We start from the raw sequence: 21,891 nt of genomic DNA, 5'->3' as shown, positions 1-21,891 counted from the left end.
CTAGATCTCACGATTCATCTCACTTCTTCATCTACTGTCCGGGTTTATTGCATTTATCGCCCACCCCATTCCTCTCGTCACACCTTTACCAGCAACGACTTTCTTGATGAGTTTTTAACTCTCCTCGAGAGTGCTGCTGTTGATGCTCATCCAACCATTCTTCTTGGTGACTTTGATATACATGTAGATGATTCTGCTGATAGTTTCGCTCAGTCTTTTCTCAATGCCGTTGAAGCATTTGGGTTTTATCAACATGTTAAGGGTGCCACTCACCAAGCAGGCCACACACTTGATTTAGTCTTTAGTAGGAAATCTAAAGATATTATTTCCCATATCACTGTATTGCCATCTTTGCCATCTGATCACTCCGCCATTCTTTCCGCCATTAATCTTAAAGGCCCACCAAATCCTAGAAGGAAAGTAAGCTTTAGAAAGCTTCGCAATATTGACACCAACTCTTTCCGCCAGGATATTAAACAGGCTTTGTTGACTTCCCAGTGTACGTCTTTATTGTCCTACAGAAGCAATTTCAATGTATAATGACATGCTGAGTAATCTGTTGGACAAGCATGCCCCTGTTAAAACCGTGACTGTGACAATTAGACCCAATGCCCCTTGGTTCTCTGATGAGATTAGGGAGGCCAGGAGGCGTCGGCGTCGTGCTGAACGTCGCATGTTGAAGTCCGGCATGCAGACTGACATGGACCTGTATCGTCAAGAATGTGAGCTGTACTACAGTCTGATTACTGATGCAAAGTCCCAGTACCTGAGAAAAGAGATCGCCAATGCTGACTCAAAACGACTATTCAACTTCGTGAAGAAACTGTCCACCCCTTCTGACTCTTCTATTTATCCTGAACACTTATCTGATTCAGAACTGGCGCACAGGTTCAGTATATTCTTCATAAAGAAAATCGATGATATTGTGTCTTCCTTTGTATCTGACGTGAACCATTTGGAGTTATCCGTCCAGGCTCCTGAGAACTCTTTGAACTGCAACCTGAGCGAGTTTAATCCAGTCACTGATGAACAGCTTCGACGTCTCATCATGCTATCTCCACCAAAATCTTGTAGTCTGGACCCTCTTCCAACTTGGCTGCTCAAAGAGTGCCTTGATGAGCTGCTTCCGGTTCTAAAAAAAACATCATTAACACATCATTGTCATCGGGTATAGTTCCAATACCTTTCAAGACATCTCTTGTTTCCCCTCTACTGTTGAAGAAACCGAACCTAGATCCCGATGTCCTGAGCAATTACCGACCAATTGCCAATCTGCTATTTGTGAGTAAGCTTCTTGAAAGGATTGTGTCTACACAGTTAATGTCTTATGTTGACAGTAATCATCTGCTTCCTACAAACCAGTCAGCATACCGCAACCTTCACTCAACAGAAACTACCTTGTTGAAAGTGCTCAACGATCTCCTTCTTGCTGTCGACAAGGGCAATGAGGCTGCTCTTCTTCTTCTTGACTATTCGGCTGCGTTTGACACGCTCGACCACACGTTGCTACTACAACGACTTAGTAATGACTATTCCATCACAGGCACTGCCATCCAATGGATCAAGTCATATCTTCAAGATCGCACACAGAGGGTGATAATCAATGGGACCTGGTCACGTCCTAGTCCTATCAGCTGCGGAGTTCCGCAAGGATCCGTTGCCGGCCCCCTTCTTTTTCTCCTCTATACAGGTCCACTCACCAGAATTATCAATTGTCATCATGGAGTCAACTACGCTATGTATGCTGACGACACTCAAATTTACATAACTATGTCACCTGGCGCTGCTGTTAATTCACTGAGAGAATGTCTCAACGACATCAAAACCTGGTCCACTGCCAACAGACTCCGTCTGAACGAAGACAAGTCTGAACTCATCCATTTCTCATCACAGTTTAGGAGCACAGTTCCTCTACCAGATCTAACTACTCGGGATGGGATTATTAAGGTCTCTGACTGTGTTAGAGACCTTGGCTTTACTTTGGAAAAACACTTAACTCTTAAACACCATATCACAAACATTTGTAAGTCTGCATCATGGGGTATTTTCAAAATAGGGAAGATCAGGCGTCTGCTTGATCAATCATCAGCTGAGCGGCTCGTCCATGCCTTCGTCTCCTCCTATCTGGACTACTGCAACTCCCTCCTTGCCGGCCTCCCTCTTTCTCACATATCCCCTCTCCAACGTATCCAAAATTCAGCCGCTAGATTAGTCTCCCTTAGTAGGAGACATGACCATATATCTCCTGTTCTCCGCTCACTCCATTGGCTTCCAGTCCATTCCCGTATTACTTTCAAGATCCTACTTCTGACGTACAAAATCACACGTAATCTTGCACCCATATATCTTCAAAACCTAGTCTCTCTCCGCTCCTCCTCTTCTGCCAGACCCCTCCGTTCATCTTCCTCTCTCCAATTACTTCATGGCCCACGTACAAAAACCCGTTATGGTGACCTAGCCTTCTCTTCCATTGCTCCCACTCTTTGGAATAAACTCCCTCTTTATATTCAGAATGCATCATCTGTCGAATCATCTAAAATTCTTTTTAAAACTCACCTGTTTAATCAGCTGTAATTTTTTTTTTTCTGGAAGCGCACAAGTTATCAATTATTGTACCATTGTATCACATGTATTTTTCTTTTCTTTTCTTTTCTTTCTTCTTTTGTTACTGTTAATGTTAATGTTATTGTGTTTTCTAGTCTATTTGTATGAGTAGCAAAGTGTGCTTAGAAACGTCAGTATGAAGCGCCATATAAATGCAATTATTATTATTATTATTAAGGCACACGGCAAAACATTGTAACAGTAAATTGGAGGAGTATGTTGAATTTTGATGAAGAAACATGGTCTTTATATTGTTTAATTCCTTTTCAATCAACTATTGACATCAATATGAGGTGGTTTCAATTTCAGATTCTGAATAGAATATATATGAAAGACGCTCTTTTAGAATTTGCTTTTGTAACAGATAAATAGTGTACGTTTTGTAATGATTGTGAGGAAACCATTTAATTCATGTATTTTGTCTATGTCCTTATTCAAACAATAGTTATATGGAATAAGTTTGAGCGATGGTTACTTCTGAAGATAGATAAACAAATTGTATTTACAAACCAACATAAGCTATTCGAACTTCATGGTTTCAACAACAGTGCATTAAACTGTATGATGATTGTTATAAGAAGAGATTTTTTTTTTTTCGGCGACATTGAAAAAAAAAGACTGTTCCGTCATTCAAACATATTATATCTGAGATAAATTTTTTTTGAGATGGAAAAATGTATAAGTCAAATGAATTGTAGAGAAAAGAATTTTGTGAAAAAAATGGGCTTTATTTATGAAGTGTTTTTGTACATTTAGTCAAAATTATATAATATCAAAAGTGTTTTTAGGGTTGTTTGTGCCAATAAAAAAAAGAATAATATGAATTATATGTTGTAAAAAAGGGTGCCTACAGTTCTGTTTGAGGTGAGGATTTAGCTTTTAACATTTTGCGAGATATTCAGAAACCACTCTATGAGATATCAAGGAGCATGCAATTCTAAGAGGTATCAAAATTTTACTTTATGAAAATCGGTTTTGAAATGGCTGAGATATCAAAAAAAAATAAGACGAAACACAGATCCTAATTAAAGGCGTGGCCTGTCACCTTTATCATTGTCATTTTTTTTTGGATATCTCAGCCATTTGAAAACAAATTTTCACCAAATAAACATTGAATAATTCTTGAAATTGTTCTTTCATATTTCATAAGAGGCTTCTCATTATCTCAATTAGGAATGTTCAAAACATGAATCCTCACCCCAATCAGTACTGTACAGCCCCTTTAACGAAACTTGGTTATATTACGTAGGCCACTTTTCATCGATGATTTAATTTTTATTTAATTCTTATTCAGTTTTGTATTAGAAAATTATTTGTAAATGTCGTTTTCTGAATATGTGTATAAATAAAACACCCTGTGGAAGGGGAAAAATTATGATTGTAATTGCTATGTACTAATATCTGATTAAGAGCAAAGCGTCTAATTTCACACATACATTGACATTAGTAATATTCAAGGTCAAGTTAATTGTTTTATTTTGTCTCCAGCAAACTGATAATACGATGTAATGTCTGCGTATGCACACAATGCCACGAAATTAATGGATTAAAAAAAAAAGAATTATAGAAATAAGATATGAATTTTGTTTCTTGACATAGTTTGGTAGATTACGCCACAGGTAATGTATACGTCAATTGTCTTTGAGATTGCGCGGAAGACCCCCTCCCCCTTCCCCCTCCTCTCCCCCCCCCCCCCCTTCCTCCTCCTCCTCCTCCCCCCCCCCCCCCCCCCCCACATAGAGTGAGTGCAAACAGATAAATGTGAAGCTCATGCAGAAATCATGATAGCCCACGAGGATAACAGTGAAATAGACACACACACAGTCACGCACACATACAAATGTTGTTCTCGCTGATATCTTTTGATGTCTCCAACAGAAAGTGATCCCTTCCGCTGTAAGTGATTGATGTATTTCGTTTCTGAAAAATAGAGAAAGAACTAATGATTATTCAGTGATGCATGATATTTGTAACAACAAAGTCTTGGTATTTTGTTGTACTTTCCTATCTTTCGTCCTTCTTAAAGGATCAAATTGCAATGATCCATATTCATTTGAGACTAGATCAATATTTCTCGTAGATTTCCATTACAAATATGTATTATGCTAGTTTTCGTTTTCAGATGTAGGCAGACATGTCTTTTCAGAACTACAACGGCACAACATGGACTTGTACCGTGGTACTTCTCTTCGGCAACAGTGACGTTTTGTGTTTTTCTCTCCCTCGTGACCACAAATATCACGACCATAGGTTCATGCCAAGGGCATTGTTGTGATGTGGATCACAGCTTGAATTGCTACGTATCCTCAGGCGGCTGCTACTGTGACGAGATTTGTACAAGCTATGAGGACTGCTGTCCTGACTATAACGACATGTGTGAGAATGAAGTTACCACAGTGTATGAAGGTAGGACCAGTTAAAAAAAATCTTTACATTGTCTTTACAATTATGAGCACATTTATCTTCACTTATGTAGCTTCTTTGAAGCAAAACAAATCATCGAGTTTACACAAGAGGCTATTAAGGGAAAACCAACTAGGTATTTTTATCGAGCGAATATTGTATTACTGCAACGTAATGAAATAAGCTTTTCATTATATGCTTATATGCTTCTGCTTAAGTTCCATAAGCTGTTTGTATTTGTCTTGTATAATTGTACTAAAAACTATGTGTCGATATACTGTTTGTCATAAATGACATGTACATAATCATATCTGATGTAACGGAATTAAGCAGAAATAAATCAAATCAAATCAAATCAAATTATATAGTTCGTTTTCATTCTTTTATCTTAAAACTGTCTGTTGTTAATTGTTTATATTCAATTGCATTCTTACAAGACCAATATCTCTTATCTCTCAAGCTGTGCAAGAGTAAAGTGATTCAGTTTTTTTTTTACAAGCAAATGGTTTGAAAAATGTTTAATGTCATCGTTTATTCTCACATAGAACTAACTCAATGGATTGCCACAGTCGACAGTGATAATGAAGCAACAATACCACCAATCGACGGTAAGATTTGATTTGATCTAGGCAAAAGTTAGTTGAGTGCGCTTTCCGTTGTAATTCAATTAACATAAGTACCAAACGGCACAATGTATCCTTAGATACGTTTATCAGAAAACCTAGAATGGTAAATAAATTGAAGACTTTATAATCTGTGTCACCTATGCGCTGGCAATCACCATGTAGTTATCTTTTATAAGACGTCCATTCAAAATGACATAATCATGTGATATTTAAAATGAGTAATTCAACATATTTTTAAAAGAAACAAATAAGGATGTCACAAGGATGTCATAAAATTGATGATATCAACGATAGCAATATGTGTTTGAAGACATTAAGCTTTCTCTTTATGTTCTGTCCTATTAAAGACAAAAAATATTTCACTTCTGACGTGAGCAACGAGAGGAATTCTTAGTGTACACCATAGTAGGAGAAAATGTATGTTTTTGCTCATGACCGGAAAGTAGCGTTCAGTACCTATCAATGGGAAATCAAAAGGCAAGTTTCAATTTCCATGTTTTCCTTTTTGTTAATCCCAAAGAAAGTTGTTCATTGAAGAAAAAAGCAGCGATATACAAAATGAGTTAACATTTGAAATAACTGGATCGTAGGTTTAAACTCTTTTTGATGGGAAAGACATAGGCAAACTTTCAATCGAGGAAAATAGTTCGGGTCCGATACGTGACTTGATTTTAGGTCAAGCCTGACTTGTAGGAGAGAAAGACGACACCCAGGGGTGTGTGGAATGCTAACATACAGCTACAAATCTTACTGCAATGCGTTTATGCCAACAAAACTGCTTTGTGAATTCAAGTTTGTTAGGTCGTAAGAGTATCATGCCTTTTGTTAAATATGACAAGAATTGTAACACTTGGGGACTATTCTGACATGGCATGTGTTTAAAGGATTGAGGGTATTTAGCGTATGATGTTAGATGAAAATTCTTCGTCGAACCTTCTGTAATATCTTGAGAGACCAGCTGTTTTTCTCTGTTTTTCTAAAGCATGAAAGGGTGATTACATGTAATGTCTGACTGAGGAACTGATTTGAGACATCTTCTCTATCCTTTTGTTTTCTCACTTAGTAGTAACTGATTTAAGTCCCACAACGGACGGATATTATCAACCAACAACATCACTGTTCAGCGGTAAGATACAACGTTGTATGTCAGAGATCTGTTTCATGGTAACAATTTTCACTATTTCAGTTACCATCACCTTAAAAAACTATCCAACTACCCACTGTTTTGTAATATGCAGTAACTATGTAAGCCTGCAAAAATGTAAGTAAAATTAAAAAGGTGTAATACATATTGCTGATATGTTGTGTTGTCTTAAGTAATCATACTTTCCCTGTGAGTGTTTGATGTATCAATGTTACTTGATATGTCCAAATATATATGAAGGAGAACAAAAATAAGACCAATATTGCACTACGTTACTATCTCTCATGGTAAGGCAACATTGACTGTGACTTTGAACACGGTACCTGTGGCTGGCGGCAGTCATATTCTGATGACTTTGACTGGTCCCGTAACAGTGGAGGTACCCCCTCGTCAAGCACCGGCCCAAGTGGAGACCATACAACCGGCTGTAAGCCCTTGTAGTATTTATTGCCTTTTTTTGTAGTTACAGGTTTTTTTTATGTCCACTGAACCTAATAGAAATTATGATCTGTTTGTTTGTTTGTTTATTTGTTTTTCTGAAAAAAATAAAATCGCTGCCCGCTGTCTTGCACTGATTAAACATAGTTTTACGTACATTAAAAAAAAATAAACAGATACTATTTTTGATAATGAATAATATGTCAGGGCTGGACGTTACCTTGGACCGAGGCCAAAGTCAACTCAAGTTAGATTTGGGCCACCTAAAGCATAATCATGCACGATCCATATTTAAGTGTCATATGTGCGATAGCACCATCAAGTCACTAAATCTCCAAGTCAGTATCATTTTTATGTTCGAGTTAATGAGTCATTAAGATAACAAACTTCGGTTATATGTCAGGATAAACTAATTAACCTTCAGAAGGAAGAGCCCTGTCATATTTTGGATTTCAAAAATCCTTCGGGTTGTCGAACCATCGGAATGATGAACCTTCGAAATAACGGACTGCATTCTTATATTTTGCTCTTACTATGTTCGCTTTAGTGTAATATATATATTTTTTTTTTTCTTTATATATATATATATATATTGACCTTGAATTGTAGACGGATATTACATGTACATCGAGACATCTTCTCCACGTTATTCCGGGCAACACGCACGCCTAACGAGTCCAGCTCAGTATCGTTACGGGCCTCAGTGCCTGACATTTTGGTATCATATGTACGGCAACACAATCAACTCACTGAAAATCTACAAGTCAGCATCAACGACACCACGTTCAAATGATGTGTTATTCTCACTGACTGGAGCTAGCGGATACGCGTGGTATGAATCGCAGGTAAGTTACGACAGGGACATTTTTCAAGAGGTCGTACTTTCATATTTGTGAATACATGAAAAAAAAAATGTTTCATCAAGTTTCAATGTCCAAACTAATTTTGCAGTCCGGTGAAATGATAGTGTGAGAGAGAGAAAAAAAAAGAAGAAGAAGAAGAAGTATTGATACTGTATATGACCGTGCATCGCAAAACCAACAAAAAGCTGCACGCGCTACCATTGCAGTGGTAGGACAGCAAATAGGTAAAATGGGTCAACCCACCCAATCATAGTTTTTCATATTTTATGAAAGAATAAGTCTTCTTCGACATTATCCTAAGTTTGGGATCACAAAACGAACAGAAAATGCTGCTTTTTGCCGTTATTTTTTTTTTCCCGAACACTTTTTGTTACAATAATGCAATCGGGTGTGATTCATAGATTTATCTATTTATTTCAACCAATCCCGTCCGTACTCTTCACTACCAAGTGTAACAACTTGAACTTATATAATCTTGCTGCTTTGAATGTAGGCATTAAGTATGTACAGAATGTTTTGGTAAAACATGTTTGATTCAATTTAAGCTTAATCTGATATTTCCTGAATTGTTGTTGCTCAGGTTCTTGCATACTATTTTGTTGGTTTATTTGTTGCTTTGTTGTTGTTGTTGGTTTTTTTTTTGGTGTTCCCTGTACTTCAGAACCTCTTTTCTCACTTCTCAGTTTTTAGAGTGTGTGGTTTCTTTCCAATATAAGAATAAGGTAGGAGAGTCCATTCGGATTGAGTTATACATCATTCTAAAGCTCAAAGTTCTTTTAGAGTCTACTCTTAACTAGAATCCATGTCTGGCGACTTACATGTATGTTAGTTTTGTGATACATGCTCACACATTATGTTACAAATAACAGACGTCATTTGATAGCAACCGTTGTTAACATACATTAAAATAATTTAATTTTTCTTGTAAAATTTAAAGTGCGTGACTTGTTTGATGTGTTACGTACCTGACTGGTCATTGTTCTTCTTTGAAGTGTTGGCACTAGGATCCTGATAGGTCTTGTGTTAAGTATACAGTGATATTTTGAACTCTCAGGAAACGTCATAATTCACCTTTAATCATTTATCTTTAGTTTTTAACAGAGAAATATTGATATCTCCTTAAGAGGGGGGGGGGGAAGATTTACAATCATACTCTTTAGTTATAGATCTGTATGCCATGTTATGGCGAAATCATGGCTACGTAACATTCTTATAAGAAAGAAAGTGCCACACCACTTTGCGTTTGTTTGTTTGTTTGTTTTATTTTTATTACCAGGTCCTCATTGACAATTACACCCAGCCATTCTACATTACCATGGAAGGTGTACGAGGGACTAGCTACACAGGTGACATCGCCATAGATGACATCGTGCTTTCTGAGGGATCCTGCGTACAAGGTATATTATTTATATTCCACATACCAAGAATCTCGCTATATGATTGGTCAAGAGCTCATTAAAGGTAGTTTTACCCATTACCACGTCTGAGAAGAAAAGTTCGTTACACTCATTATTGTGATAGTCCCTTTTATTTCACTGATCTTTTGAGTCCTCACAGCCCTAACGCATGATCAATTGATTTTTGAATACACACCAAATAACCATGCGTTACACTGCGGACTACACCTTTGACCTAGGTCAAGTGATAGTCCGAGTGTTACTCACTTTCATTTCGGTGCAATGGTGCACGATAATTAGGTTTACAAATTTGTTGTATTCGTTAGCTACGTCTAATGTTGACTCGAATTTCACCATGCGTGTAGGTCCTATGTAGTGTAGTTGCCTTGTTGGACTTTGGTGCTTCAAAATGTTCAACGTTTTTAGCAACAACATGATTGATGAGTGAACGTATCCTAAGCCCTAAAGATACCTATAGCAAGCTCTAAAGATATCTATACCTACACTGTCCCTCGAACAGGATATAAAATGGAGGTCCCGTGTATGAGAGAGTAACAACTCATGCACGTAAAAGATCCCGCTTCATTCATTCATCGCAAAGAGCAGGGTGTTTAACCGGTGAAGTGGTCCCGCCTCACATCCAACTGGACTTCATGGAAGACCAGCTTCTGGGTGAGGCGAGGATTTAGCTTTGAACGGTTTGCGAGATATTGGGAAACAACTAAATGAGATGTCAAAGAACATGCAATTCTAAGCGATATCAAACGTTTATTTGTTGACAATCGGTTTTGGAATTGCTGAGGTATCCAAAAACAAGGTGAAACAAAAAGATCGTAATAAAAGGTGTGGCCTGTAGTCTTTTATTATTATCACTTTTTTGTTGATATCTCAGCTATTTGAAAACCAATTTTTATCAAATAAGTGTTCAATCCTTCTTAAATGACATGCTCTTTCATATTTCATAAAATTATTTAGGTTTCTCATTATCTGCGCGTCGGAAAGATAGCTACATCCTGATCGCCTCAGAAATGTCAGTTTGTCCCATCACCTCTACCAGCGTTGATTATTAGCTGAATATGTGAATATATTTTTTTTGTGAACAATATTGTACAGTAGGCATATCAAATGCTGTCGTTTGATTGCACTCCCCAGATTGTAAGTTCAATTAAAGGTTGTGTACAGTTCTGGTCGAGGTGAGGATTTAGCTTTTAACATCTTGCGATATATTCAGAAACCAGTCTAAGAGATGTCAAGGAGCATGCAATTCTAAGGGGTATCAAAAGTTTATTTGATGGAAATCGGTTTTGAAGTGGCCGAGATATCCCAAAACAAGGTGAAACAAAAAGATCCTAATAAAGTTGTGGCCTGTAGTCTTTTATTATCGTATTATCTTCATTATCGAAAGTTTTAGAAAAAATAATATACACCAGAATTACCAAATTTTTAAATGTGCACAAAATATTCACAAATTCCCAGTTTGGTTTCCGAGAAAAACATAGTACCATTCATGCAGTTCTTCATTTTATTGATAAAGTCGTTAATGCAACTGACAATCATTCTCATTTATTTAGTATATTCTTGGACTTCTCCAAGGCAAGGCCTTCGATACAATTAATCACAACATTTTACTCCACAAGTTATCGCACTACGGAATACGTGGGAAGGCCTTGGAGTGGTTCAAGACTTATTTAGCTGACAGAAAACAGTTTGTTTCCATTAAAGATAACAATTCAGTTATAAGAGATATAAAGTGTGGTGTTCCACAGGGAAGTCTTTTAGGGCCGCTGCTATTAATAATATATATCAATGATTTTTCGTCTGTTTCAGAGGTACTTTCCTTTATACACTATGCTGATGACACCAGTGTTTTTCTTGCCCATAACGATATCGATGTTCTTGTTCAACAAGTTAATACAGAATTGAAAAAAGTGACCAACTGGGTCAGAGCTAACAAGTTGTCATTGAATGTTCAAAAAACAAAATATATGCTTTTCAGCAATACTGTTGATTCTTTGAATTCAGAAATAGTTCTGGATGATTGTAATTTAGAAAGTGTGTCATTTTTCAAATTTCTTGGTATTTTTGTAGATAATAAACTTTCTTGGAAAATACATATTGATCATATTTGCAAAATCATTTCTTGTAATATAGGTGTTATGAACAGACTAAAATTTTATATTCCTGAAAAGACATTACTTGTGTTATACTCCTCTTTGATACTCCCTTACCTTCATTATGGAATTTTAGCTTGGGGCAATACACATCAGACGCTGCTGAATAGAGTGTTATTACTGCAAAAGAAAGCCCTCCGTATCATTTCCAATTCTCCCACTCGTTCACATACAAATGTATTGTTTAACTGTAATAAGCTACTAAAAATTAACGAATTATTTTTATACAACTTAGGCCAATTTATGTATATGTATGATAACAGTTTACTGCCACCTATCTTTGGTTCTATGTTCCAAAAAAATAAATCATTCCATAATTACCCCACCTGACGCTCTAATGAGTTTCATTTACCACTTCTTCGAACGATTCTAGCAAAGAATACACTTATTTACACTGGACCTAATTATTGGAATTCCCTGAACCACGATATAAAATCTGCTCCCTCTATATACTCCTTTAAAAGGAGATTGAAGTTTTTTCTTTTGCAATCCTATAATGACGACCCCCTGAATCAGATTAATTCATAGGCTTATTTTGTTACCCGTCCGCAAAATCTTTATTGCCGTTCTTTTTATCATTGTTACTTTTGCCTTAGCTTTGATTGTGATAAGATCTTTTTTAACTTATACCTCGCAGTTGAAGGGTTTGTTGTATATTCTTCTTTTCTTCTTCTTCTCTTTCTTCCTCAAACCTCCGAGGATCGTTGTCTCTGTTGCATACTCCTGTCTATTTTGTTACCTCTTCGTCGCGCTGTAGTCTTGTTTCCTGTCGTGTCGTCAAGTCAGTTTTCTTCCCTATAAGTAGTCTTGTTGCTGTCCCAGTCTTGTCTCATGCTCATTATTTTGTTTGTTATTGTTTTGTGTGTAACTGTTTGTCCGTCTGTCTCTTAGTGGGCTGCTAAACTTTTTATGCCAAACTTTTCTTGCTGCTTTGTTGCTATATTTAGTCAAATTTTGCATCGAGTTTTTAAGAGGGGCCCACACTCCACAAGCATTGTCTTTTTAGTGGGTCCCTTCGTTTTTTCACACAGTGCGTACTGACAATTCTTTCATTTTCGTTACCTCTGCAACAATTGCAATTTATTGATACTGTTAGTTTTTCCCATTATTGTTGTTTTCTTTGTACGAATTTACATGCATTGTTACTGTCACTCAAGAAAGTGAGATTTATGTTTGTATGACTTTATTGTGGAAAAACGAATAAATTCGAACTTGAACTTGAAAAATTATTATCACTTTTTTGAATATCTCAGCCATTTGAAAACCAATTTTCATCAAATAAACTCTGAATCCTTCTTAAAATTACATGCTCTTTCATACTTCATAAGAGGTTTCTCATTATGTCACTTACATGTAGGAATGTAAAAAAACATGAATCCCCACCTCAACCAGTACTGTACAGCCCCTTTAAGCTTTCTTATTCATGGGACTTTTTTTTTATTTGCAGGTACACCAAATCAATAAAAAAAAAGAGAGGGGATAATGCATATGCTACCAATACACATAATTTCTCTTTTTCCGACTAAATCATTAAAACACAATGTAGTCTTGTCAAAACCTTTTCAGTTTTCTTCGGAAACATTAAAAACAATTATTTTTTCTTTCTTTCTTTCTTTTTTCATTGACCACAGACATCCAGGATCTATTCTCTTTAAATAATTGAATAATTTCTCAGATTTTGAGTAATGTTAGAAAGTAAAAGTACATATTGAGGATTTGTTTTTTGTCCTCGTCTCTTTTCAAATAGCATTGACTGATTCGGTTACCACAGTGGACGGAAGTACTGGAATATCAACTACACCCCCGCTTAATGGTAAGATATATTGCATCATGATCAGCATGGAAAGATTATAAATATATGACACTCACTTTGAAATCACTTGAACGTCCGTGCCAACTGGACGCCATCTAGTTACCTGCAATTAGGAAGCCTAGAAAACTTTAAAGAAATTAAACATCTTTGTCGCTATGTTTTGTTGTCTTCAAAAACCATTTTTCGGTTTTATCAAGTATGTAAGTCGTATAAGTAAAGCTAGCAATTATGTGTGTCGAGAGGAAGTTCTTTACAGTGCATGAAGGCAAGTAAAAAAAAAAATCTGATAAATCCTGGTTTTTACAATATCCTTCACGTCTATAGCAAATTCATTATCTTGAAAAGAAAGGAAATCACCTAGCAGGAATTTATCACATTTGAGGCTAAACCGAAGGTGGCTCACGAACGTGATTTTTGTGTACACAGAACGGCTATAAAAGCCCGGCATGGTTCAGGTTTAAAAACATTTCACAGTGAGTGCAACCAAATAGCTGTAAAGCTAAATGCAGAAATTCTGATAGCCCACAAGGATAATAGTGAAATAGACACACGCACTGTCACTCACATAATTATACAAGTGTCATTCTCGCTGATATGTTTTGATGTCTCCAACATAAAGTGATCTCCGCTGCTGTTATAGATTAATGTATTTCGTTTCTGAAAACAGAGAAAAAAAACTAAAGATTTTTCAGTGATGCATGATATTTGTAGCAAGAAAGTCATTATTTGGTTAAAGCTTGGTATTTTGTTGTGGTTTTCTTTCTTTCATCCTACTTCAAGGATCGAATTGCAATTATCCATATTCATTTAGACTAGAATTATGTTTATCGTAGATTTCCATCAGGAATATGTATTATGCTAGTATTCGTTTTCAGATGAAGGGAGACAGGTCTTTTCAAAACTACTACGGCACGACATGGACTTATACCTTGGTACTTCTTTTCAGAAACAGTGACGTTTTGTATTTTTTTTTCTCCCTTGTGGCCACAAATATCATGACGATAGCTTCATGCCAAGGGCATTGTTGTGATGTGGATTACAGCTTGAATTGCTACTCAGGTGGCTGTTGGTGCGACGAGATTTGTACAAGCATAGGGGACTGCTGTCCTGACTATAACGACATATGTGTGAATGAAGTTACCACAGTGTATGAAGGTAGGACCAGTTAATTTTTTTTCAAGGTCTTTACAATTATGAACACAATTATATCCACTTATATATCTTCTTTGACGCCAAACAAATCATCGAGTTTAGAATAATTGCACAAGAGACTAAGGGAAAACCAACTAGGTATTCTTATCGAACGAATGTTTTATTACTGCAACGTGTTGAAATAAGCTTTTACAAAATGTTGATTCATATATAGCTCGTTTTCATTCTATTGTCCTAAAACTGTCTGTTGTTAATTGTTTATATTTAATTGCATTCTTACAAAACCGATATCTCTTATCTATTAAGCTGTGCAAGAGTAAAGTGATTCAGTATTTTTTTTTACAAGCAAATGGTGTGAAAAATGTTTAATGTCATCGTCTATTCTCACATAGAACTAACTCAATGGATTGCCACAATCGACAGTGATAATGAAGCAACAATACCACCAATCGACGGTAAGATTTGATTTGATCAAAGCAAAAGATGATTGAGCGCGCTTTCCGTTGTAATTCAATTAACATAAGTACCAAACGGCACAATGTATCCTTGATACGTTTATCAGAAAACCTAGAATGGTAAATAAATTGAAGACTTCATCTGTGTCACGTATGCGCTGGCAATCAACACGTAATTGTCTTTTATAAGATGTCCATTCAAAATGTCATAATCATGTGACTTTGAAAATGAGTATTTCAGCTTATTTCTAAAAGAAAAAGACAAGGATATCACGAGGGTGTTTATTAATAGATTACATTAAGATAGCAATGCATGTTTGAGGACATTAACTTTTCCCTCTTTGTTGTGTTCTATTAAGACAAAGATATGTTACTTCTGAAGTGAGCAAAGAGAAGAATTCTAGTGTACACAATAATAGGAGGAAAGGTATGTTTTTGTTTATGGTTGGAAAAAAAGTGTTCAGTACCTATCAATGCAAAATCAAAAGGCAAGTTTCAGATTTCATGTTTCTTTTTGTTAATCTCGAAGAAAATTGTTCATTGAAAAAAAAACCAGCAATACACCAAATGAATCAACATTTGAAATAATTGGATCGTAGGTTTAAACTCTTCTTGATGGAAAATACATAGGCAAATGTTCGACCGAGGAAAATAGTTCGGGTCCAATACCTGACTTGATTTTAGGTCAACCCTGACTTGTAGGAGAGAAAGACGACACCGACGGGTGTGTGAAATGCTACCATACAACTACAAATGTTGTATCACCCCTAAATGTAATATCAACGCTAAATGTAATATCGACCCTAAATGTAATACGCCTTAACCCTAAATGTAATAACAACCCTAAATGTAATACATTTTAACGCTAAATGTAATAATCGAGTCAACCCTAAATGTAATACATTTTAACCCTAAATGTAATAACCGGAGACAACCCTAAATGTAATACACCTCAACCCTAAATGTAATATTGACCCTAAATGTAATACTTTTCAACCCTAAATGTAATATCGACCCTAAATGTAATACATCTTAACCCTAAAAATAATATCGACCCTAAATGTAATACACCTCAACACTAAATGTAATACACCTCAACCCTAAATGTAATAACAACCCAAAATGTAATACATTTCAACCCTAAATGTAATATCGACCCTAAATGTAATACATCTTAACGCTAAATGTAATACCGACCCTAAATGTAATACATTTTAACGCTAAATGTAATAACAATCCTAAATGCAATTCATGTCAACCCTATCATTCAACGCTTAAAGGGACATTCCAGACGATTTTCATAATTTCACATCATGTAATACATAAATCAACAACTCCATGTATAGATTTGTGGAATTTGTTGTTGTTATTGAGCAGAAAAACAATATTTTGAAAAACCTTAAACAAATTACACTGAACAAGGATGATGACATAGGAGGTTCACATATTTCAGAAATGTAGCAGTGTAATTCCATTACAATACCGCTTGCTTGCGAGTTCACCAGTGTATAATTTATGCATGCCTTCTTCTTTTGTTCTGCTTCCTTGAGCCCCAAACTCATGCATTCTTATGGTGACTCTGCCATGTCATCATCCTTGTTCATTGCAATTTGTTCTAAATGTTGTAAATATTCTTATTCTTCATCCCAATTATCACAAATTCTGTAACTCTGTCCTCAGTATAACTAATTTATAGTTGTTCAAATGTAAAAATCTGAAAATCATCCGGTGGTCTCCTTTAATGTAATTACGACCTTAAATGTAATACACCTGCTTATAGAGAGCAGAGGGTAAGCAATATCGGGCAAAAGGTCAGGGGGTGTACGAAGAAGATATGACACAACCTTTCTCTGGCACTCTTGAAAGAACGACAGCAGTTTCCTTAGACTTGTTTTTTGTTGTTTACCCAGGTAAAAATCACACAGTCTTATTACATCCATTGTTTGCTGCAAAGTTAATTAGGTCCATGTGACATAGTTCTTAAATCTATTACCTTTATCATACAATCACATAAAACATTTTGTATTTCCAATCTTTATTCAGTGTTCATTATTGCTTAGAGTTTTTGTTGAAAAAGAGAAAAAAAAATGGGCAAAAGTTAAGTCAGTTTACCTTACTCATACATTAACATATCATAGGAAAGTCAATATATAAAATGCTGACTCAAAGATGATAAAAAGACATCTACATGTATTTCTTTTTACTTTACTGACATTTTTCAATTTATTTCGTGTACCCTCCCCACGACCAATTGTCCCAGTTTCTTGTCACTAAATATAGTAGTGATTACTAGTAGTGACAATGTCATGAGGCTAATATTTCGGACAGTGCTGCCATGTCAATGTGTGACAGATATTTCGTCATTGAAAACATTACATAGATAATGATGGTTAGTAAAAAAAATTGCGAAATCTTTCTAAATCTTTTTAATTTTCTAATTTTCTCAATCTACTCGCTCTATCATCCCTGTTCATCAGTAGGTATATGTTTTTTTTTTTTCTTGCGCTATTATTCATTATCAAAATTTCCTTGCAAAGAATTTTTGCCCATTTTGTTTTCATCAAAAACTTTAAACAAACATGAATACTGAATGAAGATTGGAATACAAAATGTTTATGTGATTGTATGATAGAGGTATAGATTAAAAAAAAAAAAAACCTATGTTGAATGTACCTAATTAACTTTGCAGCAAACAAAGGAATTAATAAGACTGTGTGATCTTTACCTGGGTAAACAACAAAAACAAATCTAAGCAACTATTGCTGCTCTTTCAAGAGTGCTGTAAAAAGTTGCGTCATATCCCCTTCATATACCCCCTGACCTGTTGCCCGATATTCTGCGTTTGGTTACACTCTCTATAATGAGGTTTTTTAAATGTAGGGTCGTAATATTACATTAAGCGTCAAGATGTGTCACATTTATAGGGTTGACATGAATTACATTTAGGATTGTTATTACATTTAGCGTTAAGATGTATTACATTTAGGGTTCTTATTACATTTAGCGTTAAGATGTATTACATTTAGGGGTTGTTATTACATTTAAGGTTGACATGTATTACATTTAGGGTCGATATTACATTTTAGGGTTGACATGTATTACATTTAGGGTTTGTCTCCGGTTATTACATTTAGGGTTAAAATGTATTACATTTAGGGTTGACTCGATTATTACATTTTAGCGTTAAAATGTATTACATTTAGGGTTATTATTACATTTAGGGTTAAGGTGTATTACATTTAGGGTTAAGGTGTATTACATTTTAGGGTCGATATTACATTTAGCGTTGATATTACATTTAGGGGCGATACAAATGTTACTGTGATGCGTTTTATGATTACAAAACTGATTTGTGAATTCAAGTTTGTTAAGTCGTTGGAGTATCCATGCCTTTGTTAATATGACAAGAGAAGTAGCACTTGGGGACTATTCTGACTTTCATTTGTGTAAAGGATACAGGATATCTAGCGAATGAGGTCAGATGAAATATTCTTCGTCGAGCCTTCTTTGATATCTTGAGAGGACCGACTGTTTTGTTTAGCATGAAAGGTAATTAGATGTAATGTCTGACAGAGGAAAATGGTTCGAGACATCTTAGCTGTTCTTGTCTTTTCTCATTTAGAAGTAACTGATTTAAATCCTACAACAGACGGGTATCATCAACCAACAACATCACCGTTGAACGGTAAGATATGTCTGAGATCTCTTGCATGGTAACAATTTTGGACAATTTCTGTTATTATCACCTTAACAAAAAAATCCAACTACCCACTGTTTTTGTAATATGCAGTAATTATGTTAGCCTGCAAAAAAATGTAAGTAAAATTAGAAAGTGTATATTACTGATATGTTGTGTTGTCTTACAAATCCTTAATAATACTTTTTCCTGTGAGTGTTTAATGTATCAATGTCACTTTATATGTCCAGATATATATGAAGAAAAAAAAATACCAATATTGCACTACGTTACTATCTCCCATGGTCAGGCAACATTGACTGTGGACTTTGAATACGGTACCTGTGGCTGGCAGCAGTCATATAATGATGGACTTTGACTGGTCCCGTAAGAGTGGAGGTAACCCCCTCGTCAAGCACCGGACCAAGTGAGGACCATACAACCGGCTGTAAGCACTTGGAGTATCTACTGACTTTTTTGTAGTTACATTTTTTTCTAATGTCCATTGCACTTTGGACAGAAGTGGCTGATCTGTTTGTTTTGTTTGTTTGTTTGTTTTCTAAAAAAAAAAATAAAAACGCTGTCTCATTTTTTTTTTTTGCATTTTCTGTTGCCTATATATTCCTTGCACTCGTAGAATAGTTTTACGTACATGAAAAAAAAATAAACAAATACTATTTTTTTTTTTATAATGAATAATATTCCAGGGCTCGGCATTGGCCCCGACCGACGCCAAAATCAACTCAAGATAGATTTTCGGGCCGCCTAAAGCATAATGATGCACGATCCATATTGAAGTATCGTATGTTCCATAGCACCATCAAGTCACTGAATCTTGAAATCAGTATCATCTTTATTTTACGAATTGATAAGAAAATCAAAATAACGGACTTCGGTTATAGGTCAGGATAAACTAATCTTCAGAATAAAGAGCCTTGTCTTATTTTTGAATGTCAAAAATCCTTCGGGTAGTCGAACCATCGAAGTAATGATTTTTCGAAATATTGGACTGCATTCTCATATCTTGCTCTAACTATGTTCGTTTTAGTGTATTTATGTTGTGTTATAAACTTCCTTTGAATTGTAGTCGGATATTACATGTACATCGAAACATCTCCACGTTCTCATGGAGAAGACGCACGCCTAACGAGTCCAGCTCAGTATCGTTACGGGCCCCAATGTCTTATATTCTGGTATCATATGTACGGTAGCACGATTAATTCACTGAATGTCTACAAGTCAGCATCAACGACACCACGTTCAAATGACGTGTTATTCTCACTGACCGGAGCTAGCGGAAACGCGTGGTATGAAGCACAGGTGAGTTATGACAGGGATATTTATCAGGACGTTATACTAACGGTATTGTACTTTCACGGATAAAAGAAGATGTTTCATTCAGTTCCAATGCTGACACTATCGATGCAGCCCAGAAATAATAGTCTGTGTGAGAGAGAGAGAGAGAGAGAGAGAGAGAGAGAGAATGAAGTAGATATTAGCAAATGTGTCCGTGCATTGCAAAACCAACAAAAGGTCGTACACACTGATTTTAGTGTAAGGACTGCAAATAGGTGAAATGGGTCAACGCAGCCAATTTTAGTTTTTCATATTTTTTTGAAAGAGGAAATCTTTTTCTATAATATATCCAAAAGTTTGAGATTATAGAACGAACAGAAAATTGTGTATTTTGCCATTTTTTTTTCTAACACTTTCTTGGTGCAATAGTGCAATCAAATGTTCCTCGTAGATTCCTCACAAAGCATGTTTAATTTAATCAAAGCTTAATCTTATATTCCATTATTTTTGTCGCTCAAGTGGTTTTCATCCTATTTTATGTTTTGATTGTTTGTTTTTTCGCTTTTGGTGTTCCATTCATCGCACAGCTACCACAGGTTGGTTAAGTCTAAGCGCTTGAACAGACTCTGTACGTCAGAGCCTCTTTCTTTGTTCACAGTTTTCAGCGAGTGTGTGCTTTCTTTCCAATATTAGGATAAGCTGGGAGAGTCCATTTGAACTGAGTTATAAAGTTCAAGGTCTGTTCTTTTAGAATCTACACTTAACTAAAAACCCATGTCTGGCGACTTTTTGTTGGTGTTTTGATGCAGAGTCACATATTATGTCACAAATAACAGTCGTCTTTTGCTAGCAACCGCTGCTAACATACATTAAAACAATTCAATCTCTCTTATAAAGTATAAATGCGTCACTTGTTTGATAGTCTATGTGTTACAAACCTGACTGGTCATTCCTCTTCTTTAAATTTTTGGCAATGGAATCCTTATAGGTCATGTGTCAAGTATGTGGAGGTATGGGGAACTCCCGGAAAACGTCATAATTCACCTTTTAATCTTTTTTTTTTTCCAGAGAAATAATGTTAGCTCCTTATGAGGTGAAGATTTACAGAACAATGATACCCTTAGGTTATAAATGTGTGAGTGATGTCATGGAGAAATCATTGCTTGTTAAAAGAAAGAACGTGCAACATCACTTTGTGTTTGTTTGTTTGGTTTTTCATTACCAGGTGCCCATTGACAATTACACCCAGCCATTTTACATAACCTTGGAAGGTGTATGTGGGAGTGGCTACCAAGGCGACATTGCCATAGATGACATTGTGCTTTCTCAGGGATCCTGTCAACAAGGTATATCGTTTATCTTCCACATACCAAGAATCTTGCCAAGAGGATTAGTCAAGCGCTGATTAAGGGTAGTTTTTGCCAATCACATTGCCTGAGAAGAAAAATTCGCTACACTCGATATGGTGATAGTCCCTTCTGTTTCGCTAATCTCTTCAGTCCACACAATCCTAACGTGTAATCACTTATAGTTACTGTTTTGAGTATGCACGAGATAAAAGTGTGTAACACTGTGGACTATACCTTTGACCGAGGTCAAGTGATAGTCCGAGAGTAACGCACTTTTATTTCGTTGCCGCAGTGCGCGGTAAGTAGGTCTATGTATCGATTATTTGTTGTAATTGCCAGCTTCGTCTAATGTTGACTCGTGTAATGTACATGTACGTTACCGTGCGTGCTCGTAGCCTAGCTGCCTTGTTGGAGTTTTGCCTTGTTAGTGTTTCAGAATATTCAACGTTCTTACCAAGAACACGATTGTTCAGGGAACACAAAATAACCCTAAAGACACCCAGA

At 36.0% G+C, this 21,891-nt stretch overlaps 1 protein-coding gene across 1 annotated transcript in view; it reads left to right on the top strand.

The window, feature by feature from the left end:
• The window catches only part of LOC139720484 (scavenger receptor cysteine-rich domain-containing protein DMBT1-like), a 101,540-nt gene extending 80,097 nt beyond the window's left edge, over positions 1-21,443 (top strand). The window contains exons 27-33 of the mRNA XM_071631838.1: positions 4,483-4,500; positions 4,915-5,010; positions 5,553-5,615; positions 7,152-7,204; positions 9,355-9,475; positions 19,830-20,062; positions 21,264-21,443. Coding sequence (XP_071487939.1) covers positions 4,483-4,500; positions 4,915-5,010; positions 5,553-5,615; positions 7,152-7,204; positions 9,355-9,475; positions 19,830-20,062; positions 21,264-21,443 — 764 coding nt within the window. The remainder of the gene's footprint in view (positions 1-4,482; positions 4,501-4,914; positions 5,011-5,552; positions 5,616-7,151; positions 7,205-9,354; positions 9,476-19,829; positions 20,063-21,263) is intronic.
• Positions 21,444-21,891: the final 448 nt, after the last annotated feature.

Source organism: Diadema antillarum, unplaced genomic scaffold (genome assembly GCF_040938485.1).
Source record: "Diadema antillarum isolate AM-2024a unplaced genomic scaffold, OU_Dant_1.0 scf00000128, whole genome shotgun sequence".
In the NCBI taxonomy this organism is placed as follows: Eukaryota; Metazoa; Echinodermata; class Echinoidea; order Diadematoida; family Diadematidae; genus Diadema; species Diadema antillarum.
This window is presented reverse-complemented; position numbering and strand designations above follow the sequence as displayed.